Source organism: Triticum aestivum, chromosome 6B (assembly GCF_018294505.1).
Source record: "Triticum aestivum cultivar Chinese Spring chromosome 6B, IWGSC CS RefSeq v2.1, whole genome shotgun sequence".
In the NCBI taxonomy this organism is placed as follows: Eukaryota; Viridiplantae; Streptophyta; class Magnoliopsida; order Poales; family Poaceae; genus Triticum; species Triticum aestivum.
This window is the reverse complement of record NC_057810.1, coordinates 157,305,913-157,319,784: the sequence shown is the minus strand read 5'-3', so window position 1 is coordinate 157,319,784 and position 13,872 is coordinate 157,305,913. Positions and strand designations below refer to the sequence as shown.

Genomic DNA, 13,872 nt, shown 5'->3' with positions numbered 1-13,872 from the left:
GGTATGCGCTAGCGCGCTTGACGGGCACTCCAGGACCCGCCTACGCTCGTGAAAACCCAGGTCGGTCCTCCGACGAGATGTGTGGATAACGAGGCCACCTTCACAACCTTCTCCCTTCTATCTTTATCCAAAGTCAGGTAGGGCGGTTCGCTTGAGTTTCTCAACCGTCCCTTTGCCCGGTGCTCATGACGCGCTACGGAACCTCCATCGTGCTAGCAGCATAGGAGCCTACTCAGCGTTAGCGGCTTCGTGCCGCACTGGAGTGATCCAATATGTGGTTCCGCATGTTCCACCACTTCTCCGTTCATTTCCAATACTGATCGTGAAACACCATGAGCAGCAGGATGTTGAGGTCCGGAATTCAAAGTGAAATTCTTGATTTGCCCGTTCCTAGTCGTCATGGGAAAGAAATAAGAAAGAAATAAGAAAGAGATTATTCCCCTAGAGCTTGTCCAGTACCACCAGTACTCAAAATGCATCTCCGCGCGTCTACCTGGCGCTTTTATTAGCCGCCTTGCATGCAAGCGAAGCGCTATTGGCGGCAATTAATAGCTCACTGAGCGATGATTGATGCAGTCAGTCAGTGCCCTCGATTATTCTATTCCTGATAGAAGGATCATGGTGCCCCGGAAGCATTCCATCCAGCAGCAGCATCTCCTTCAACCACGCGAGGACAAAACTGATGTTAGCTACATTCAAGCGTTCACCGCACAGAGGCGATCTCGAACACTACCTATGATAATAAATCCAAAGGAAAGGTCGACAAAATGATTCAATCTGACTTTCTTGGTATTCTGGATTGAGTAAAAAAGGGATATATGAAGTTCAAGGCCTTGCCAAAACCGTCATGGCCCTATTATGTATAGGCCGTACTAAGCCAATAGCGAATAACAAACTCTTTCCTGCTCCCTCGACCTTAATTAACTCCCCCATCCTGCCAAGCCTCAGCTGCCAGCCCATTGTATCTAAGCACACTGCGGCAAATTGATACAAGTAGCTAAAGATCTCGCATCCGACATCTCCGGCCGAACGGTTAGGCAACACTAGGGCGCCTGGGTCAAAATTCCGCTTACCAAACAAGATGTCGAGAGGCGAACTCTGTAATTCCCCTCCTGCAAAAGTGATAGCGGCTGTAGCATCCGTGTGGAAGAGGGTAAGCTTTCGGCAACACCTTTTTCAGATTGGAAAGGATGAATACTTGTGTTGGGTCCTGCAGACCAGGATAGCCTCAGATCAAAACCTAATAAATGTACCTGGGGTTGATCATATTTTTGGGGCAATAAGTATTCCGGAATTTGAGCGCTTATGTAGCTCAAAACTCTGCCACCTGAATACTTGATTCATTAAGGTCGTCACCCTATACCCGGAAGTCTCTATCGTTTTCTTTGTCTGTTAAGCTTCACAGGGTTGGGACTCCCTAAATCAAACTGCAATCGTTGTTTATCAACCACTCACGACGACACCGAGATCTTCGACTTAGCTCCCACAGGTCATCCACCCGGGGCGGAAGATAACGAAAGGGAGACAAAGTCCTAACTAAATCAACACACAATAACCTCAACCTTCTACCCATTCCATCCATCATATCAGTCGAGTCGAGGAGATTCGTTCTTATCTATAGATAAGGCAAGAGAGAACTTATGACCTCGCGGATGGAGAGGGATTCGAACCCCGGTATTCCTATCAATACTTCGGTTTTCAAGACTGACTCTTTCAACCGCTCAGACATCCATCCCTGCGCTCGCCCGCCCTATCTATCTGCGCGCTGGCAGGTAGGGGCAACTCTATGTGATTCGCTACGCTTGCTTGCGCCCCACCCCGTAAGCTGACTCTATTGCCTAGCGGTTAGCGACACTTTTCCGGTAGTACGAATCGCTACGCTTCGCTTCTTTCTATATGATAATATGCACCGTCGGTTGCAGCGCTCCCTGCGGGTAATAGCAAGAGAGTGAAGAACGAACGATCCTCAAAAAAGTCAGCAGTGAATGAGTCCGACTCGAGTTCGTGAGTCAAAGGCGTGGCAAGAGAGCGAGTTCGACTCGCGAATGATCCGCAAGTGAAGGACCGATCCTTTAACGCCAGTACTGTTGCGAGACTGGTACTTGGTGGCTCACGAGCAACATATAGAAAAAGGTTACCCATCACTCCCTCGCTCCTTTTTGAAGGCCCACCGCTCCCCCTTTCTTTAAGTATCTATCCCAGCTTGCATTTTGGGGCGAGTACTATAGTTCCTCCATAATCACACAGAACGCCCAGCTTCGAAGAGCTGCTCTCTCCCCAGTCCACAACAAGGTGTGGAATCTGGATCTACTGTGTGTTCTGACTCTATTGGATCAAGTCGGATACTAAGCCTTCTACTACTACTACTTAGGAGATCAAATGCTATATTTCAGAGATTGGACTCTCTTACTGTGTTTTTTCAGGGTTGTTCCTGAGCCAGGTTCCCTGGATCCATTCTTACCTAAATGGATGAATGAAGAAGGGGGTATTCCTAGGCACTAGTTATTTTCTTATGTGTGGACTTCGACCTTACAAAGTATGAGTCCGTGCCTTCCTAAGTTGGTCCTGAATTTCCAATGAAGTTTTGATTTTCTCGAGGGACGTAGCAAACTGTTTGGTTGGCTCCGAGCATTCTAAAAATAGAGTCCTGCCTGGACAATGTTGATAACGGGAAATCTATAACCTCCGTGGTGGGTGTGAAGAAGGGTACAACTAGAAAGCGAGAGAATATCTTTATGGATATGAGTCTGAGGCAGAAGTCTCTGAATGCGGGCCTGACGAACCTTTTGTACCAGGATCATCACGAGACTCTGTTTATGTGGTAGATGATTCAATACGCAGGGCCTAGAACCTCTAAACAGGGTGTGACCGATCACCAGATCACGATCAAGAAGAGTCAAAGCTGTCTTACTAGCGTGAGCAATCATCCAACTATGGTGGTTTCTCAACCGGTGGGAACATTTCTGTTGCACATTGTGAGTTCATATTTTCTTTTCTAAGAAACAAAAGTTCGAGCAGATGCTGTTCTAGCAGGTACAAGAACCCCCGTTCGGTAGGCGTCTGCTTTAGCAATGTCTTTGATCCTCGATCAACAATTTGAGGAAGACGAGACAGAAGCCTTTGGATGAAACCAATGAATCTTCCGATCCGAAAGACTAAGGGGCTAGGCGCTCACCTACTATCTACACATTTCCTCTTTGGCGTTGGCTCCACCAGTTTTGACTGCGAGTCTCTTTAGTTATCTCAAATCTTTGGCAGGAAGGGGCCAAGCCAAATAGTGCTCTTTAGAAGCGTAATCCGTGCTTGAAACTCCTTCGCTAGGATCCAAAAACCTATGCTTCCGCTCTTCCTCACCAGGCAATGCTTACTCTTCTCGATCAAGATTTTGGAGACTTTGAAGCTCAAGGACACGACAGCACTTGAAACAAATGCTTTGTTTTGGCACCTTCGTCTTCCTTTCTAACATTAGTAAATTCGAGCTAATGGGACCAGTTTTTAATTGCCTAGAGGGTGGAGAAGTCACATCATCTGAGGTTTGTTGTGGGTTCAATTATGACCCCGGTCTAGAAGACGGAGTGGTTGCACGTGTAAGTACATCATGTTACATATCTATTTTAAGCTAAGCTAAATGCCTAAACTAAACAATTTTCTATTAAGTGCGGCATCCTCTCTTCGGGGCGAGCCCTATCGATGATTTCATTCTGTACAATGTGAAACCTGAAATACCAACGGTAGTTTCCAAGTGCCATCTCTATTCGACTCCCATGCTTATTCTTGAACGCTTGAAGGGGAAGTCCGGGCTGGGTCAGCTAAAGGCGGAGCCGGGCGGGATATGGTATTAGCTCTCTATTTGCTATTAGCTTAAGCTTATCACTCCAGCTTATTACCCTAGGCAGAGGGGGGTAGGGGAGCATCACTAGAGAGTCTCCGTACCCGGTACAAGATCCTGGCTTATATAAATTCATTCAAGGTTATGGCTGAACTGGTCTCACCGCTTCCTTCCTCAATGCTAGCGGGACCCTTGCTTTCCATTGCCTTTCGAAGGGGACCGACCACATGCATACTTCTTTTTGTACAACTTTGCTCTGTTGGAGCCTTTGCAATAAGAAAGTGGATTAGGAGAGAGAGCTCGCAGACGATGTTCCCTTCCTTCTATATATCCATATATCTATCGCCCCCGGGCACTCCAGAGCCAGTGTGACATTCTATCCGAAATGCATGCATCTCACATTAGGTAGCCATCCATGACCCCGTGTGTGTTTCCCAATTGCTCATCCAAACCATCATTTCTTTCTTCCATCCCGGAACGGAGATCTGACCCAAGGAAGGAATTGCCTTCTTTCTCATGCCAACCAGATGGATGCGGCCCAGAGCTGAGTGAATTCCCTCTGGGTGAGCGCTATGGAGATAGGCTAGGATCAATGAAAATAACCGAGATCGATCGGTATCCATCGCTCAGAGAGCTGCTTTCTCCCCGATATCTGTATCTGCTTTCGGACGGCCAAACAAGCAAGAAGAAGGAAACTTCCATTTCGCATAGCTGCTAAAGTAGTAGTTTTTGTCAAATCATACTTCTGACCAATAGTATCAGTGGCTTTATGCGTCCGCAACCTAGTTTTGTATCTGCATAGTGAAGGAAAGAAAGAAGCATGTTAAGGTGACTTGAGGGAAAGACTGATCCTGATAGACAAGAATGGTATGGTTGGATTGCCAGTGAATAAGCAGCAAGGCTAAAGCAGGGATTGGATTTACTTCTTCTATTGTCAGTAGCATCATTTGCCTTCCACCCTCTCAAGAACTTCCTGAAGCCCTGAGACACTTGTTGCCAATAGTCTGGAATGGAACATTTGCAACAGTTCTTGTAGGCCATTTCTGTAACAGCATATCTCTAAACCCTTCTTGCGGATGGTTCAAAACGAAACTTAGTGGCAGCCCCTATCTTCCCCATTTTCTAGAAGTAAAGGACAATGATCTGACCCAGCTTGCAAGAGGGATAGTAAAACTTAGGAAATAAATCCTCAGAAGTTGAAGAAACCAGAACTCTATCCAAAACTTCTCTCACTAGCCTGTCTTGTTTGTTAGTCCAGGCCACCAACCCTTCTCAGTTCCTGTAGTTCAATTTCAGATATGAAAGCATTAAAAGCTTCCATCCTATTAATATGTATTCTGCCATTGTTTCATGAGCAAATCTGATCATGTCCCGCAAAGGTAGATCAACACTCTACACAAAGTTAGTGAGCTCTGACAAAAACATAGCTCTTAAATTTGGTTGGACCATAAACATCCACCCAAGCACAATTATCACAAAGCCTCTATACTCAAACACCATGGAGAAATTGACCCTCCCCAATGAGGTCTGCATCCATGACATCCAGATTGACTCCAATAAGCATTCCACCTTTACTGCCACTGGTTGGCTTGCAAAACCACTTGAAAAGCTTTCTGCCACCAATTGCCATTAACTCTTTATCTGAGAACTGTTCTCTCTTAGTTTCTTGCACACAAACTATGCCCACCCACTCTATCACTTCAGAAGGTTGCCCCCTTCTACCTGGCCAGGCCCCTCACATTCAAGATTAGTGTCTTCATGGCGGTATCTGTTTTTTGTTATGCCTCCTCTTAGCTCTGCTCGTAGTGTTCTTGTCACCAACTGGTATACAAGTACTGTGATTATCTAACTCTTCAACAATCTGAGTAATATCCTCATTCTCTAAATCAGAGCTTAACTCGACACTGGAAGACTGCTCCTTCTCATGAGCAGCTAACTTCTTTTTCTGAGCAGCTTCATAAAGCAATGCTTGAGCAAGTTCTCTTGCTTTAATAGAATTTATAGACCTATCAATTTCCTCCTGTGTACTGCCCAACACTAGACCACTATCTACAGCAGATTTTACTAGACTAGCAGAATCAATGGAATTGCAAATAGCATATCTGTTAGTAGAAGACATACCTGGTTCATCAAGATTCTTGCGTGAAGCCATCCTTTCTGCACGTTGCTGAATAGGCATGCCATCCTTCGGGATCCTATCCCAGCACTTGTCCTTGTTGCTTTAATTCTTGCATTTGCACCTCATTGAACTTCTCTTGTTCTTTGGTCATTCCAGAAAAAACCTCCATACCTTAATAATAGGGGCTTGTGTATAAAGGAAAGCAGCAAACCGGTCAAAGGCGAAGCTGTTCTATCTCAACTCTCTGACTTGAAGGAAGATGTGGCGGATCTCAAGGCTGGCTCTATTCCAAGTACAAGTTCCGAGGTGAAATGCGTTGATGTGGCCAATCGATATACAGTATAGTTGAATGGTTCGACAAGTTCACATGCCGGAGCTACCTGTTCTCCGCGATTCAATTGGTTCTTCTGCCTTGCCTTCTTATCTATCGGTCCCAAGGTCAAAGAAATAGGTTCAGTGGTTCGACCTCCCAAAGGTTAAAGAAAGATATCGGTATTAAGACCACTCCCTCCGGATGATGATATGTCCCAACCATCTATAGCCCATGGTTCGTTACTCGGGAATTCGGAGAGGTCAGATGAGATAGATGGGTGTGTTCAAAATGGAATGATCCCCTTTTCTCATGTTTGCATTTTTGTTGTCCACAAACAAATAAAGAGTCTGAAAAGACGTACGCATAACAGACTCGGTACCTAGGTCAATGGGTTCAGTGGAGAATTGCGTTACTGTAATAGCGAAGGTATCTATGAAATGCAGTACCAAGGTCAATGAAATTGAAAGGCACCTCTGACAACAGAATCAAAAGGGATTTGGCGGCTATAGACGACTCAGAGGGGTTTTCATAAAGAGAAGCTTTCGCGCAGTACACCTATTTTTCTATAGAAGTGAATGGACCCTTAGTTGGCTAGTCTGATCAATCGGCAGGCTCAGCCTCTACGTCGTATTCTGATATAGAAAGAAAAGAACCGAACTCCTGGAGGGTGAAAGAAGAATCTCAAGTTGATACTCTGCCAAGGGATCTGTCCACAACTGGTACTTCACATGCCTTAGAAGTAGATTTGAATGAGAATGAATGAAATGAGCAAACGTTACTAGGAAGGTGAACTCGCTATCAAACTACTGCCTGTGCTAGGGGAAGCGCGAAAGAAAAACCTGTTTCAAGCAAGATCTGATACCCTTGAAGGACTCCCAGGAATGAGAGAGCAAGTACAAGGACAATCTTATTTTCTAAGGATAGGCGGTATTCCATAATTAACATAGTTCGGTTAGAGTGGATTTGAAAAGCTACAGCAGATCGATAAGTTGCTAATTTAGCTAAGTCAACTCCACTACGGAATCTAGCTCTCCATAAGAGGGTATTCCCAATGAGACAAGTAGTTTATCGAAGGGACCCTCTGTCTGAAGATTGTAGTCCGGATTTCTCGGAATAGAATAATTGAATGAGCAGGTGCAGATGGTCAATCTCCATCTTGAAGCCGAGTCTCTCTGTCTTCTTATTTTATATAAAGATATAGAGAATAACTCGATCGATCGTAGAATGATTTCGTGATCTGATCTTCATTTGGGCGGCTTTCGCTCAATCCGTGGCTGTAGTGATAAGGCAAATCAAAGGGGTCAAAAAAGAAGATATAGAATTGTAGCTAACGGGGTTCGCTCGCCCTCGCCTGTCACTATAGCGTGTCAAGTTTCTCTCTTTCCAATCGGGATTTTTTAGGTGTGAAGTGAAGTTCACCAGAAACGCTAGCTATATGCTTAACACAGGGTACAAGAATGAAGAAACCATGAAACCAACCTAAAATCACTGCCAGCACTTAGTTAGTTAAAGCCCAGGAACCACTTGTGTTACACCGGTGAAGCAGAAGCTCCGAAAGCTGTCCGAGGAGCCAGCCATAGGTGGGTTCTTTACTGGCCATAGGTAGGTCCCTTACTACTGGATCCTCTAAGCAGGGAAAGATCGTAGCTAGTATGAATTGGAAGAACAATCATACCGAACCCAGGATCCTGCAACTATTCTTCCTTCGTTCAAGACTCGCTTTTCTCGCGGGTTGAATGAGTGAGCCTTGGCCATACATACTGAGATTCAACAGTCAACTTTGGAGTCCGTCCTAAAGCCCCACCAATCTACATAGGTGATACCAGGGTAGGTACTTGAAAGACGAGAATAGAACCCATGCTGATGTACCTTAGCTTTTCCGCTCTTCCAATCCTAAACAAGATCATAAATAAGAGTCCCAGGCCGCTTAACGCCCTCTTAGCACATATGATAGGAGCTGGCATACAGAATTACAAGAAGTTGGTACTTTTTCCAATCCTTTCTGCTTTCTCACCAGCAAAATAGGAACGATCGCGAAATCAAAGAAATCTTTCACCTCACTTCTAAGATGAGCTAGCGCTCGCATCACCTTTCGATATCCTATATTTTTGATATTCAACAAGTAGCATTTCCACAGCATTCTTTAGATGGATTTCACTGCCCCTCATCTACTCCTCAGCTGGGTATCTATTTCTCAATACGGTGCTTTAGTGACGGATTCTGGCATCGCATGGATCTCTTAATCAAATAGGGTCTCCCGGATAGGTCAAAATGAATGTGACACCCATGATAGGACCACTAATGATTAAACTAAGCCCTTTAAGGAAGGCGTACGGCAAACACTTGGACTGAAGCATGAGCTAGTTCAAACCACTATACCTGATATATCACGAAATCTATACTGGATTTTCAGCGCTGCGCTCAAGGTCAGGAAGAAGAAGAAGTGTGTGAGATTGTAATAAGTGTGATTGGAGAAGCTTTTAAAGAAGTGGAGGAAGTAGAATGGATAAATTCTATCAATTTCTAGCTCTCATAGCTGAATGAAGAAATAGATAATGGGATGCATTAATAGTTTCATCCAATTCCTAGCAAGTCAAGTACATAATAGTCTAATTGAGTATTTAGAAAAGCCTGTCTAAGACGAGTCGGTGTTGTATGCTGAGTGTGGTTTCTTCCTGTTTCCGGAGTAGCCTCTATATATTGAGTTTATAGGATGGAGTCCATATCCCTCCTTTTTACTTCATGGATCTTGTCAGCATACATGATACTATACTGTCGTAAAGAAAGCGGGTATCTGAGAATATGGATCAGCAGCGGATACCAGATTGGTAAAAACCTGCTCAAAAAGCTAGAGTTGATGGTTTCGGGAAAGCTAAGCTAAAGCAAGCAGTAAACTAGTGGGTGCAAGCACGTTAATGAAAAAAAACGTGATAGAAAATCCTACCGTTAGCAGCGACTGCGACACTTCGTAATAGCTCCTTAGAGATCAATGTCTTATTGGTATTTGCTCAATTGCAGGCAATAACGTTAGTAAATTAGGTGAATGTACGTAAATCGAGGTACACGAGTCTAGCCAGGTATAGGTAGAAAAGGGGTATAGTAGGTCTCATGGAAAGGGAGATAGTGGGATGAATAGTTCATCGTGCAAGTGTTACGAATAGATAGGAGTCTCGACTCCGTCCTTCGAAAAGAAGATGGTTCGCGCTAAGGGTGACTAAAGGCAGAGAATTCTGTACGCCAAGAAGAAAAGAAAGTTTGTGGGGGTGAGAATGAACTTTCAAACCCTTTTCTTGCCCCTATCCTTTTTGCTTTCGATAACTTCTATCGCTTCCTAATCATATGAGTCTAGAGCAACATACTACTACTAATATGGAGTCATATTCTTCTTAAGCCTCCTTTCCCAGATCCAAGTTCCGAATCCCAGGGAGAGATCAAGACAATGCAGCAGGGTTGGCAAGCATACCTGTATCACTGAGCAAATCCAAAGCATACTTTCCCTCTAAAGAGTGAAGAAAAAGACTTGGTACAGCTAGAATACCGAGTGGATGTGGAATCCTACTTGAATTCAAGTCAGAAAAGGAAACTCGAATCCGGAACTTGCTTACTTCGGCTTGATCAGATACTGGAATCCAATCGGGGAACTTGGTTATTGACCCACTAATCTTTCCCTCTTTCGAGTCCAAGTCTCAAGAGGGCGCTTAGGCCGGGCCCTTCTCCAGAGTTCCGATACCGATATCACTATTTCAATTAGTTGATTGATTTCCCTTAGAATTTCATTCCTCCTCAAGTCCTAGTTTCGGTCAAGTAGTGGCAAGTATCATCTGTATCTGGCAGATAAGCTTTCACATGCATGAATTGAACTACCGAGATCTTTTCTTACTTGGCAACTAGAGCCTCCCCTTCGGGATTCGAGATTGAAGAAGAGGAAAACTGCTCCTAAAGGGAACTGATCCGAAGCAACAAGTCCTAGACCTAGAATGCAGCTACCCTAGTCTTGAAATATGCCATGAAGAATGAAATCTCTTGTTTTCATTCATATCATCAAAACAGTGATTCTTTCACGGCCACCCCTCAATTCAAGAGTTCCGATTGGATCAACAAGAATCCAATCTGTATGCCAAGAAGAAAAGAAAGGGATTTCATCAAGTGCAGACAAGAAAGATACCGAAATCAGGAACCATGGAAAGCAGATACCTGATTCTATATATATATAAAAGGGATATAAGTGCTGGATCTGAACTATTTCAATTAGTGAATCGGCGGAAAAGCAGGAATGAAGGTTGGGACAGAAAGGGGAGAGGAGAGCCCGGACGAGGAAAACAAGCACCCCTTTTAGGATTCTAGGAAACAAGCAATACTTTCCCATCTTGAACTAAACTGAACAGAGCACAGAGACTAGAATCAGAACTGGAATTCCCTTCTCTGAATTCAAAAGCCCACCCGGACTTGAGAAGTAGCTTGTTCAATTTGTCCTTAGCAGAAGCGAAACCTGTTGCCAAGAGATCGAAATTCCAATCAGAAAATAAGTACTTTGAATCAAGAAATGACATTGCGTAGAAGTGAAGTGAACTAGAGAATTCCAGTCAGAAAAGCAATCGGATACTGAAATCTCTTCTCTGAAAGCTAAAGCTTTACAGATTATAGGAAAGCAAGCACCACGAAGGACAGTACCCAAACTATAGGTTATCTTGTGTCTGGGCAAGCAAGGTCAAGTAGTGGCATCCTATTACCCTAAATGGAAAGCAAAGTAGGTTATTCAGCCATCCCTCGCGAACAATCAGAAGTCCCAGTTTCCTTAACTAATCTCGCCAATTTATCACTTGACCGACCCAGAGACTAATCTATCGTTGGCCCAGGCAAAGAGTGAGAAAAAGCAGCAAAAGCAGTAGCTTGCAGTGAGGAATGAAAGCTGGTGTTTTACCACCATTCAGCAAGAGAAACCCACTGGAACCTTTTCATAGGACCATAGAAAACATGTTGCTTCCTGTATAGAGATGACTGCTTCTTTAATGAAGTTGATCGTCTATCTCAAGTGGTGGTGATCGACTCCACGAATAGCCTGAACCTGAGAAATGTATATCTGCAAACGGGAACTTCCTGTTGTCTCGAATCAGGTCTGCTATTTCTATTCATAACTCTCTGGCTAGAATCGACCAAAATAGCCCTTGACGGCAATAAGAGGATCCTAACCACTACACGGTTCGAAATCTCAATCGAATGATACCTCAATTGAACCTGCTGAGTCAGTTATTGGAAAGATATCACTATCAACCTCACAGCAATCTTTAGGAAAATGCAGACACAGTAGTTTTTTCGAAACTTGTTCAGACACCGCAAGCAACTACCAGTATCGATCTTCTAAAGAAATGACCTTCATTGCCGAAGTGATAGACAAACAATTCTATAGCGGACTTGGACTAGCGACACATTTCTCCATATATGAAATTCAATTCACCCGACATCAAAGAGAAGCTCAAGCTCGGGATCAAAGATCAGCTACAGATCGGGCTGGCATTCATCATAGTCGGCAGCTTACTTTTGACTGAAACATTTACTTTGCACTACATCCCTAAGAATCTGATGGAAAATGACTACAACGCAATCAATTTATCCCTTCCTCGTGCGCGCGTATCGTATATAGTTCAATGAGAAACAATGCTTTCTGATATTCACGAATTGGATTCGAACCAATGTCCCCCGACTCCTCTACCGAATAAGGATCGTGATTCACATTTCCTCGTTCTCTTTCTAGCTGCCCATATGGGTGGCTGCTATCATCCCCTTTTGATAGCTTCTTATCCGCATCCGCGAGCATAAGCGGAATAGCCTGAACACTCATAGCGATTACCTCAACCCTTGTCTTTCCTTTGGCTCCGCTCGGTGGGGGGGACCCAATGTACCAATTCTTTCACTCGACCCTGCTCCTTCTTCTTTCTCATTTGCCTCTTTCCCTCTCTCCTGCTCCCCCCCGACTGTCACTCTATGGCAAAGCTAAAGCTTTCCTGGCGCTTGGTGAATAATCTTTCTATAGGGACAAATAAAAGCCCAGTTTTGACCTTGCTGCATATAACATCTAGCATTTCATGTGTCTGAATGTAACAGCCAATAATCTGGTTTGCAAACCTATCTTTGCCCTCCTCGGCTACGGGAGCCCTCCATCGTTGCAGTACAATAGACGTTAATTTCAAGCGTAGCTTACTGGACATACGGTCAAGAACTTCTTGCAGCCTTCGAAAGAAGACTTTAGACATGACGCCAACACCTACGATAGGAATGCCGAATAGTATATCGTCTGCGTAGCGAGCGAAATAGACGTACTTGGTAGAATCCCCATTCTCCTCTTGGGCCATAGCATCGAATTGCAAGTCGAGTTGATGCAGGAATGATTGAATCAAAACAGGCGAGATCGGTGATCCTTGTGGAAGGCCGACTTCACTGTTTGAGTAGTCATTCCCTTTCTTAGAAAGTCTCGGTGTCTTGAGAAAGCAATTGATGAGGTCAATGAGAGGAGCGTTATCTGTACCTAAGAGCTTAGACAAATGTTCAAGTAGTAACCGATGGTCTATGCTATCGAAACACTTGACCACGTCCACCTGAACTATAGAATCCATAGACGGCCATTGAGTTAATGCACGGAAGAAGGGCCGAGAACCTTGCGGAAGCCCTACGCAGATGGGGAAATTCGTGGATCTAATGAGTCATTGAGTAGCTCTGCCAACGCGGTTAGTATAAGTCGATCGGCTGCCGCCGGTTGAGTGATAGGCCTACCTAAATGCTCCCGGCCTTTTCTTTGGTCTAAAGGACCTAAACTACTCACTTGCCAAACTGCCTATTCATATGCCCTTTCCTAAACCACTTTGCTAGTTCTATACACCTGCCAGGATGCTTCTATTGCTTGTTACGTATTTGATACTGCTCACTATAATGGAATAGCTTTGTACTCAGTACATGATTGCTTTATAGCACCTGTAGCTTATGCAAACAAATTCCCTCAGAGTGGCAGCTTTTCAATGTCTAGCTAATCCACTGCATCTTATAAATTGTATAGTTATTCAGAACCTCTTCCTTCGAGCTCCTATGGAAGACCTTGGCCGCACGCGCCTTAGGCGATTTATATTTTCTTTAGTTTAGGATTAGTCTTTAATTTAGGCTGCAGGTTTCTACAAATTAGGTTAGGCCAAGATATTTGAACTTGTGCAAACCAACCAGTTCTCCCATTTTTTCCCTGTGGATCGACACCCGAAGTACTACACGATAGGTCATGCTTTGCCTTTTGCAGATGCTAGCACAGTCCTATTTCAATCAAAAAGTAGAGTCCTATTTTCAAGTACAGACCACCGCTTTCTTTTTCTTTGGACTGAAGACCCGCCTGAGTTGATAGTGCTTACTTCCCACCCGAGACTGACTTGCTTACCTCTGCACCAATTAAATAGTAGAATTTAGAACACTCCATTCTTCTATAGATAGCCTAGAATCGGAACTAGAATATGTGCCCGACTTACCTATTTCCAAGACAGTTACTCAACTTCCATCGCCGCTTGACACTCTCGTAGTAGATCATATCATAAGAGAAGTATTCTTTAAAGAAATTCGTATAGAAAGATGGACTAG

At 44.1% G+C, this 13,872-nt stretch overlaps 1 protein-coding gene across 1 annotated transcript; it reads right to left on the bottom strand.

Annotated features, from left to right (window-relative positions):
• Positions 1 to 1,072: 1,072 nt before the first annotated feature.
• Positions 1,073 to 1,663, bottom strand: LOC123133830 (putative F-box protein At1g49610; the record flags this gene model as incomplete). The annotated part of the gene is given in 1 exon segment (XM_044553233.1): positions 1,073 to 1,663. A coding segment is annotated over 1 exon segment (67 nt), but the record flags the coding sequence as incomplete, so codon positions are not given.
• Positions 1,664 to 13,872: the final 12,209 nt, after the last annotated feature.